The following is an 11608-nucleotide window of genomic DNA, read 5'->3' as shown; positions in this document are numbered from 1 at the left end:
CAAAGAATAGCTTTTCTGTATTAATTAAAATTAAGACAGAATCCATCGAAATCAGTCATATTTATTCACTTCAGTGCCTGGACCTATATTAAACTGGCAACGGCCTTCTTTTTTAGATGAAACAGGAGCAGGAAACTCTTGATAATTAAAAAAAAAACCTGTATGATAAAATTCCATTTCGTTCCTAATTTTCCTTAAAAATTTTATTACTCACAATTTCATTTTTTCACTGGAAATTTTTGTTCACTATTTTCATAATGTATATTAAATTATAATTTACTTCTCTGTGCCAATCATTAACTATATGAATTCGTAGAATACGAATGTTAAAAATGGGAATGCTGTAAATTACATTCATACGTTCGATATAGAAATGCTAGTTTTTAAATATTTCGATCAATAATTGTCATTAATTTATATTATAAAGTTATAAATGGTAAATCGGAATGTCAATAGAAGTTGTTTTAAGCTATTTATATATAAAGAAAAACAATTTAAACACAATTAATATAGATTTTCATCATTTATCTTTTATAACATTTAAAAAACAAGAAAAAAAATCTAAAAAATATTCTTTCGATATTTTTAAATGTTTGATTTAGTCTTAGTTTTATTTAAAAAGAAAAAAAAAGAAAACAAACGTTAAAAATATTTTAAATCGATCATTTAGTGCTCGAGAATAACATCCCGCCATCTGGTGAATAAAATTTATATTAATAAAATCTTTGTAAATATTTCTTTTGGAAAAGATAATGTAACGAAAATTAAACATTAAAGCTCTTTAAAGTTACCAATTGGCACAATAAAGATTTCATCCGAGTTCATAATTTAATTTTAACGATGCTATAAAGTGAAATGAAACATAATAACTTCCTATAACAAGCTATAATTATGGACTCATCCATCATCCTTTCTTATTTCTAGACACAGGCGGATCAAGTTTTATCCCTTTTAAACTATGTATTAATATTTTAAAGTTACAATTTTACATCGGTTTACGATAACCATGATTCATTATTACACTTCATTATCAACAGTATCAGATCGAAGAATAGACGTCACTTCATACGTTCTGGAACGATTACATCTCTCCATCTTGTTCTGCTTTAAAAACCAGAAAATATTTTTCTAGAATGTAAGTGTTTTATTCAAAAACCAAAAGAAAAAACAGAAAAATATATTTTATTTCAAAGCTATTATAAATAAGAAGATAAAGATGAGAAGTAACAGCATCACTTTTCATCTTTATCTTCTTAGATAGAGAAATTTTCAATAAATAAATGATACTTTTAGCTGAAGTAAATAGAATTATTTAGAATTTATAATCTTTTTTTAAAATATTTTCATTATTTATATATTAAGATAAATATTTAAGAATATTTTAAACTTTACTTTCGATACATAAATTAAAAACATATTTATACTTTAATATACTTTGTATTATCAGCGATATTTTTATTTAAATGATTCCGATAATATTTTGGCATAAAAGTATCGAGAATTTAATCTCTTCTTTAGTTATGAAAATAGTTAATAACATCAGATTTGAGTTTTCGATCGCTTTACTGGACTTTAATCCTTTGATGATTAACAGCCATAATCAAAAATGAAGATAAAAGACATTTTTCGCCAATGCTATAATTACAATAATAATAATAATAAAATATAATAAAAAATATAATAATTCTGANTATAAAAAAATTATTAAAAATTTTATCGCTGAACTGTTTGTATCGCAATATCTCTTAATTGTTTGATTAGCAGTTGGATACTTCTACTAATTACATTGATTATTTTGTTTTAGTTTTAATATTCACTACTTTATTACAATACTACTTCAATCGTTATCGTTTTATTTACAGGCAGATTTTCCTATGACAATGCAGAATTATTGTTCAAAAGATAAGCTTTTTGACATTGTATCAGATGTGAGAAAGTGGCATTCAAATTTTATGAAAAATTTTGAAAAGAAATTAATAGAAGAATATAAGGTATATTCTAAAATTACTCTACTGTTAATTGTATTAGAATAATTTAGAAATATAGAACAGAATTCGAATTATTAATATTATAAAAATCTATGGTTTAGCTGATAAATTTTCATAAATAATTATGAATTATGTGCCCGAAAAGAGCTTATTATAATATAGAAATGTAATTAGATATTTGATAATTATCTCCAATTTCTGATTTGGGGTTATAGGTACTTGGGCCCAGTCGGTTTTGCCATCTCTCCGTCACAGACTCCACATTCATTGAAACTTATGCATACATTAATAAGGGAAACTAAGACATTAGTTTCAAAATTTTGTGTCTCTTAAAAATTTGGTCTCTGGACCAGGATTCAGCCAGCTCATAAATCTGGCACTGATTAGCTCCATTATAGAATATACTTAAATATCGCATGAAAATAAATTACAATTAATTTGTTTTTATAAAATTCAACTTATAATTATTTTTGTTGGATTCTGTATACAAAGTCAATTTATAGTTATAAATTTTTAATGATTGTAAATAAGTAAAGAACTATTTTTAAAAAGTGTTTTAATATGAAATAAATATCTAATTATTTGATTAATTTGTAATATATTATGAAATGTTTTAATAAATATTTTTTAAATCTAACTAGACATCTTTAGTTCTAAGTACATGACAGAATTTTAATACTCACAAGTAAATGATTGAAAACTACTGTACATCCGGGAATAAATAGCCTTTAGCATAGGCTATATGTATATATTTAATCTTATTTTGTTCTTTACTTATAATATTGAAATCGTTTATTTTACTTTTATGTTTAAAAATTAATTACGATATACTTTTAATATAATTGAATGAAATAATATTTACTTACATTACGTAATGCAATAAAAAGCTGTGACGGATTAGCTAGGATCTGGGCCCCTAAACCGAGCTTTAGTAAGGTTTCCGCCGACCTTACACCTTGTCCACACCCTCGCTGAATATAATAAAGAATACATTACATAACTTATGTGTAATGTACAGTACTGTACAACACATAATATCACAAAGTCATGTGAATCGATTACAGATCTTTATTCATTTCCTTTACATTTTTATTTTAAAACCATTTAATGTGTTTTCGTTTACCGAAGTGTCAGAATGTAAATCAACAGAAAAAAACGTATCCGATTTAGTCTAAATGAAGACTAAATGACTAAGATTCTCATCGCTCATTGTTGAGTGCAAAGTACTGAAATATCATCCCAAATATTCATGTGTACATTTAATTAAACTTTTTTTCTCGGGCAGTGGCGCGTTATAGCTACATGAAACCCAGGCGAATTCGAATTAGGATGCTCCATTTAAGGCATTTTTCTTCGAGGGAAATTTTTGGGGAAATATTTTCTTATAAAAGATCTGTTTGGGGCTCCTTATTGATCGAGGCCCCAGACAATTGTCCTTTATGCCCATAGGATAATGCGCCACTGTTCTCGGATCCCCTCTCCTTCGGATCTCTAGACTTAAGTCTGCTCATCTAATCCGCCACTGATAACAAGTCATAAGCATTCTGGCAATATAATTTATGAAATAATCATTTCATTAAAAAAATAATCAGCATAAAATTTTTTCTATGAAAAATAATTATCAAAATTAAATATTAACGCTTTAAAAATATAAATCCGAATACATTATTGCAGTAAGATTCTACATTTAATGTTTCATTTAAAAAAAAAATGATTAATATTTTAAGTTATGTAATTTACGAAAATTTATAACTTATGAAAATTTCAATAAGATTAAATGTATAATATTAAATATTTATATATTTATCTTTAAATATTTACATTTACAAAATTAAAATACATATACTGTCAATAATTATTTGAAAGTTAATGAAGAATTCAATTGTAAATACATATTTTAAAGGATATTAATTTTTAAAATATAAAAATAGAAATAAAAATAACTAAGCATTCTAGAAAGGCGTCAAAGAAAAAATTAAGAAAAGACACTTGGATCAAATCAAAGTAAATAGTACATTAGCTGCAACTGGCCATGCAGCCACCAGGAATGAAATACACACCGAACTCGCCAAAAAAGAATTATTAATAAGTGTAAAAATTCATAAATATTTTATCATTAATAAATTAACAAATATTTTACTCACATTTATTAATTAAATTTTTTCAGAGCGTGAATGACGATAAATTAGAAGCAATTAAATGTCCAAGAGGAAAAGAAAAATTAACCGAAGAACAAGTTATTTTTTGTTTATTTCATTATTTTAAAAACTTTTAATGATAAATAACATAATTTTAGCTTTATTTTCTGTTAATTCCGAATTCTGTCATATGTTTTTAATTTTAATTTTGTAATAGAATTACTATAACTAGATTTACAGTTTTATATACAGTGGATTGAAAAATATAATATATACAGTCACAACTCAAAGCAGTTACGGAATATTGCGATATAAGATATTATATTATAAGGTAAATCAATACAGTTAATCTAGTTTTAATGTTTTACGATCTTATTTATGATGCCACTCTTAAAAATTTTAGAATAATTTCATTCTTAATATGCTTGATTTGCTGTTGCAAACTACTTGTCAAGAACGAATACATAATTGCTGGATACCAATAGCTGGAATCACTTTGTAGCAAGATAATGCTGACAAATTTAACAAATCTTTTTAATTATATAAAAAAATTATTAAAAATTTTATCGCTGAACTGTTTGTATCGCAATATCTCTTAATTGTTTGATTAGCAGTTGGATACTTCTACTAATTACATTGATTATTTTGTTTTAGTTTTAATATTCACTACTTTATTACAATACTACTTCAATCGTTATCGTTTTATTTACAGGCAGATTTTCCTATGACAATGCAGAATTATTGTTCAAAAGATAAGCTTTTTGACATTGTATCAGATGTGAGAAAGTGGCAGGTTAGCATAAGATAAATCCATTTTTACAATTAAACTGTAATGAAAATTTAATTCAGAATTAATTTAAAAAATAAAAAAATAAGAAGAAGAAGAATTAAAACAACAAAAAATAATAAATAAATATAAATACATTTTAAAAAATGACCTTCACAATATAATTAATAATCTGTAAATATTTTAAATTTCTGCTTCGACTGTCAATATTTCCCTCATTCATAATTAACTCCAAAAATTAGATTAATATAACAAGATTTGTGCATTTATCATTTACCAGAAGATAATATGAAATTTTCAATAATTATTTTGAATATATTCAAATGTTTTGAGCATGTAAATTATAGTTTGTGCAACAAATTGCAAGTACTGTACACTTATTGACATTTAAAGTTACATTTTGTTTAAGAATTTAAATATATAATTTAATATAAAATATAAAATTGAAATGATTTTTTTACAGCAAAGGCAAATGGAATTTATTTTATCAAAACAAAAGATTCTTAAACGAAGAGAAGATATTAGTTTTTATGAAAAATATAAGTTTCCTTTATTAGAAAAAATAAAAGAAAATAAAGTGAGTGAATAGAAATTTTATTCTGTATATAACTGTTATTGATTTATAACCTATATAGTATGACTTCATTAATGTTTTATGTAATAAATTTAAAACCAATTGCAGACATTAGATGAAATTTATGCTACATCAAATTCTATTATTTGGAGAACAGATTTTATAGAAAATTGGATAGCCAATAGAAAAATTCTCGATTATACAGTAGAAAAAGAAGAAGATAAAGAAGTAGAAGAGAGAGAAACAGATATCAGCAGTTCTTATCTTGAAATAAGCAAAGCAACAGTTGCTTCTGAAATTGAATCTGATATGTTAATACAAGATAACAGTTCATATATGCTTGTAGATGGCCAGAGAGAAAAAGTATCATTTAATACAGATCATAAAGAAGAAACTGAAAATTTACCAACACCAGATATAGCGGAGGCCATGCCAAAAGATAATATATTGATTACACCTATTTTAGATAATACAATTATCAATGAAGCTGTAATTCTCAAGAAAGACGAAGAAGCTCCAAATGTAATACCTAATGAGAAAATATCATTTGTAGAAGAAACTGTAACAGTTACATGTGTAGAAGATCAAAAAGACGAAGGAGTATCAATTAAACACTCAGAAATCGACTTACCTATAAGTTTAGAGGAAAAAAGAGAGGAAACCGTTATTAGTTCATCTGCTGAAAAGGAAGAAATTATTCTTACTCCACCAGTCGAATTTAAAGATCACGAAACTATAGAAGACATAACAGATGAAATCATTTTAACTACACCTTCAGTTAAAGAAAAAGAATTAGTTACAACTATTGAAGATAAAGTAAATGCTACAATGCCTGCCATATCTGATAGTGAAAAAGAAAATATTTTTTCAGTTACTTCAGTTACACCTGTAGATGAAGAAATGAATACTTTAGAACCTACAGTTTTAACTAAATCTTTTATAAAAGATGAGATCGAAATAAATCAACAGAAGCTCGAAGAAGGTGAAGTTGAATCGGTTATACCGCCTGGGAAAGAGGAGACAAGTTTAAAAGAAATTAAAGAAAATGAATTTAAATCATTCGAATCTTTCGAAGAATTTCTGTCAGAAAAACATGAAAAAGAAAAAGATAAAATAATATCTGATAAAACTGTAGAAAAATCATTAACATCACCTTCTGAAGAACATAAAGATATAGTTACACCATATAGTGAAGAGCTAAAAGTTGAAATTGGACAGACATCAAAAATCGAAAATGAAAACATTACTTCAAATGATAAAATCGAAACAGAAAAATCTGATTTATGTGTAATTTCTAAAAAAGTAAAAGAAAACAATCCTCCTTCTACCTTTGAAATCGAATCTTCCCTTCCACCTTCCCTTGAAATCGAAAAAGATCCTGCATTAATTACTAAAGAAATTAAAGAATCTAGTCAAGTAATTTCTTCTAAAAACATAAATGAAGTTGAAATCTCTACCTCTGAAGAAACAAAAGAAACTTATTTCACGTTAAAGTCTGATAAAACTAATATTCATGATATTACAGAGAAAGAATTCGAACACGATACTGATTATAAAACTGAAATAATTGATAAAAATGAACGAGAAGTGAAAAATAAAGAAAGTACTATAGATATAGAAAAACCCGTTATTTCTTTCGAGAATCGAAGGACTAATATTTCTGTATCATTGGAGGCCGAAGAGACAAGTGGATCTCAAATTAATGATGAAATGAAAGCAAAAGAAATTGTCTCGGCTGTATTACCCATTGCAACCTCAGAAGACCCGTTCGAAAGTAAAGAAATTACAAATGAAGTGGAGAAAGGGAAAATTATCAATTCAAACGAAATTACCACTAAAATTAAAAATAAAAATATTGCAACTGATCGAAATAAAGAAGAATGTCATTTAGAAAGTAAAGAAGACAAATTCGCATCAAACGATGATATTGAAGAGAAAATTGTTAATGTGTCCAAAGATAAAAATATTTCATCTATAAAAGAAGACGTAAAAAATAATAATACAGAAATTACTATGCAATTTATTACCGATAAACAAAATGACATAACAATTTTAACTAATCATTCGAAGGAAATGAGTGAAAGTAGTGCATGTCCAAGTGAAATTCCTCAAACTGAAATAACAATTAAAAATGAAGCTTCACGACTAAATTCTTCAATACAAACTAATAACGTTAGAAAAAGTAAAGAAGAAATTTCAATTGAGACGGAATTCGAAACTAATAAAGAGGAACAAATTCCAAATAAGCTTTCAAGCGAAGTTTTAGAAGATAAAAAATTTGTTGACTTGCAAAATAATGATGCGAAAGATAAAGAAAATCTGGATGTAACTGATGTTTCAATCGAATTTCAAACTGAACAACCGAAAAAAGAAGTTTAATTAATAAATTACTTTATGATTTTCAAATTAACTTTATTAAATTACCTTTTTTAATTGCTTTAAGAACAATAATTAAAATAAAATATAATAAAAAAGAGAAATAAATATCACAGGCAAGTTATTTTAAATTTAGAAATAAAATTACGTATCACAAAATAATATTTAAATACATTTTAATAGAAAAATAACGAGTAATTTTTTAAATACACGACGTATATAACAAATAACATGTATAAAAATATTATTTAAATTAATTTTCCACATTTTAGTGTGTTAAATTTACAGCTCTTTTAAATTTACATTTAGTGTGTTAATTTACAGCTCTTTTCAAGGAAATAACGTAACGAAAGATCGACATAAATACCGCATTGAAGAAATGATACATAAGTAGATGAAAAAAACATTTCAAAGAAGTGATAGTTATTCAAAAACATTTAATAATGTCAAATTAAACGAGTAATTATTTATTGTGACATCGTTGCAGTGCCGGGCTTCAATTTTTAATCTTATTTTTAATTTATTTAATTTAAAATATATGCTCTCTACCTCAAATTAGTATTATCTTGTCCCTGTATATTATACTTTTCCTTTAACAATAGAATTGTGCCGGTCATCTATACAGGGGAAAAGTTTTGAATTGAAATAGCGTGACTTTCCGTTTGTATCGGAAGTTCTTATGTAGTTACTCAGGACCTCCTTTACCTAAGCTTTCCATATTTAATCTCGCTTTTATCTATCTAACGCTTTTCTCGAGATTAAGAAAGGACAGACGGGGGGAATTTATAGACCAACAAGTAACATACTCTTTACAGAATATACTGTATTTTTCAATGCGTACAACATGGGAAAATAAGACAGGAATTCGAATTCATAAAAGTTAAAATAATTTTTATAAATTAATTTACAAAATAAAAACATTATTTAACAACTTTATTAGTTTAGCTTTAAAAATTATTAGTAATCTTTTGGTAATTGGCATATGATTATAATGATTATAACGCTGTCATTCGCATTTTCTTGTTGAATATCTTGTTGGGTGGGAATAGAATCCTGTCTTGTCATAAAGACAATTTTTCTTTTTTCTTTTTGTTTTTTTTTATCGCTAATCTGGAAAAATTTAATATAATTATAGTTTGAATTCGCCATGTAGTGATTCATTGAAGTTATTTCCATTTCAAACTACTTAAATGGTTTACTAATTATAAAAAGTAATCGAAAATTTAAATCCATATTTATTACGAATTAATTGTTCTTAATAATTAATATTACACCGTTTTAAACGTAAGAATGTTATCAAAGCGTATCGAGAATTACGAAATTCAAAATTACTTTCAAACGTTTAATTCAAATCGAATCGTATTTTATCAATTTTAATTCTTTGTTTAAAAAATTATTTAACAAACAAATAATTATGTTATACATGAAAAATAAAAATTAGCATTAAAATTGGTCATTTTATTCCGAACAAAAGTACAGAATAGGACATTACGTTCCTTGGTAATCATAATAATCATACATTTTTTTTTGTAAGTTTTCATTTGTTTAAAAAATTATTATAAGAAATATTATAAAATAGTTTTTATAATATACATGTATTTCAATATTAAATAGACCTATATTATAAATTCTTAATATTTAATCAAAATTCGCTAACTCTAATAATAAATTACTTTAAAAATGTATTTATTATTTAATAGAAAAAGAAGTATAACAAATTAATGTTTAGAACCGGTTGTTTTTTTTTTTATTACTAAACAGCAATAAAAAAAAAGCAGAGCAAGGTTTTCGTTAAATAAGTTCTTGCAACACATAAAAATCAAGTTTTTAGAGTAACTTAAATAAAGCAAATATATAACTATATCGAGTATTTGTTTTGGGTTTAACCTTGCTAATCATTTTGTGGTTGGCTAGAAAGTATTCGAACATTTCCGACCTCGACATTAACCCAATCTGACCGTGCACAAACCGATTCAAATGACCTATATTGTGAGTTTACATACAATGGACGGGATACGCGCTGTGCTCTGTCATATTGGAAACAAAAGGTGGCATTTCCTCTAAAATAGTAAGGTCACACTAAAAATTTTGATATCTGAGATAGTTCTTTGTTCATTTTCAGTGAAATTTTAAAAAGAACGTTACCTCATTCACATTTATGTCTAGTTTAACTTATATCGTTTCGTATTACCACACGAATATAATCCTTGTTACATTGCAGTTAAAGGACATATTATACAAACTGTTTCATAGTCTATTATAAAATAAGGAATATTCTTTGTTTTCTAACTTTAAAAGTTTCACGAAACATATTATATTATTCAAAATATATTTATAATTCTTTATTTATTATAACATTTATTTAATACACAGTATATTGTAAAGGCTATGGAGTTTTTTTTTTTTCGAAATTATACAATCTTTGATCGTTTATTTTAGGTAATAACCGAATAAATAATTTTAAAATAATATTTAATTTATTAATTTTTGTTATTATCTTTCTACTTTATTTATATTTTTTTTAATTTAATATTTATTTCATTTTTAAAAGGATTTTTATACATATTAAATATACTCTTTTATTATTATAAATTTTATGTATTTTCGAAATAAAAAGTATTTAGAACTTAATAAATATGTGTAAATATATTTAAATCAGTCAATATGTTTAGGCAGATTTTAGACAGACAATAATAAAATCATTGCTTTTTTATATGAAAACTACTTTAATATTCTAATTTTAAATAAATGTAAAAGTAATTTTCAAAATTTAATACGTTAAATAATTCTATAGATACTTTGAATAATAGAAATCAAGAAATTATTATTAAGATATTAAATTTGCGAGAAGTTCATATGATAATTTTAGGATTATTTGATTTATTTTCACTTTAGTGAGTTAAATAGTTTAAATAGATCAAAATCTAATGTTGTTTTATATAATTTTAAGATTATATAAATAAAAAACAATTCATAAATTATGTATAAATGATTAAATACGTAAAATATATACTCAAAAATTACTTATTTTATTACGTTATGTTTCAATAACTGTAATGATAATTATAATGAAAATGAATAGAAAGTAATTTCTTTCTGTTTATTAGAAATTATTATATAAATTTCATTATATGAAATAATTATATATTGAAACATTATATAAATAAGTTAAAGTTTTGCTTTATCAGATCGTAAAATTGTTTTTAAAACAAAAGTAATGAATTAATTTCAAAATTCTATAAAATAAAAGATAAAATTTTTAGTCAAAAAGATTCGATTATTTCATTTTGTGGGAATCGTCAAAGTAAAATGTTCTCAAAAACGGCGACAACAATACAAATTAAGCATTAACGTCATAACAAATATCCAGCATTGATGTAATTTCCGTTGGATTATAATAGAACAAACAAACAAAAAAAAAACTAGTATGATCATTAAACTTTCTTGTATAAATCTCTTGCGTAATGGAAGGGTTTTAACCAGACATAAAAGTACAAAAAAACGGTAAATGATCTCCAAGTTCAAGTTCACATTGAAATTGAAAGGTTATCAATGAATATTTATTTTCTATAGCACCGCTAAGTACAATGACCTGTCACATCCAATCATTTGTGAACTCATCCGTTTATCAGTTAATATATATTAATAAAATATTCACTTTTTTATATAAAAAGAATTTTATAAATTGAATCAATTTATACACAATAAAATTTTTACGATTTTTATTATATATTTTTACATGCAA

General features: G+C 24.6%; 1 protein-coding gene across 2 annotated transcripts; it reads left to right on the top strand.

The window, feature by feature from the left end:
- Positions 1 to 1943: 1943 nt before the first annotated feature.
- Positions 1944 to 7968, top strand: LOC111613061. Of its 2 annotated transcripts, XM_023354361.1 has the most exons (6): positions 1944 to 1991; positions 3945 to 4079; positions 4156 to 4224; positions 4839 to 4919; positions 5377 to 5490; positions 5596 to 7968. In XM_023354361.1, exons 1-6 carry the CDS (start codon positions 1953 to 1955, stop codon positions 7864 to 7866), a joined length of 2709 nt encoding a protein of 902 aa, XP_023210129.1. In that variant the 5' UTR covers positions 1944 to 1952; the 3' UTR covers positions 7867 to 7968. The 2 variants fall into 2 exon arrangements, with proteins under 2 accessions (XP_023210129.1, XP_023210130.1); XM_023354362.1 differs by lacking the exon at positions 3945 to 4079 and having other exon boundaries at positions 1948 to 1991.
- The last annotated feature ends 3640 nt before the right edge of the window (positions 7969 to 11608 follow it).

The sequence above is a fragment of the Centruroides sculpturatus genome, unplaced genomic scaffold (assembly GCF_000671375.1).
Source record: "Centruroides sculpturatus isolate CEXI.00-Female unplaced genomic scaffold, Cexi_2.0 scaffold1629, whole genome shotgun sequence".
NCBI classification, from domain to species: domain Eukaryota; kingdom Metazoa; phylum Arthropoda; class Arachnida; order Scorpiones; family Buthidae; genus Centruroides; species Centruroides sculpturatus.
Note: the sequence above shows the minus strand (reverse complement) of the source record. Positions and strands in the feature narration are given on the sequence as shown.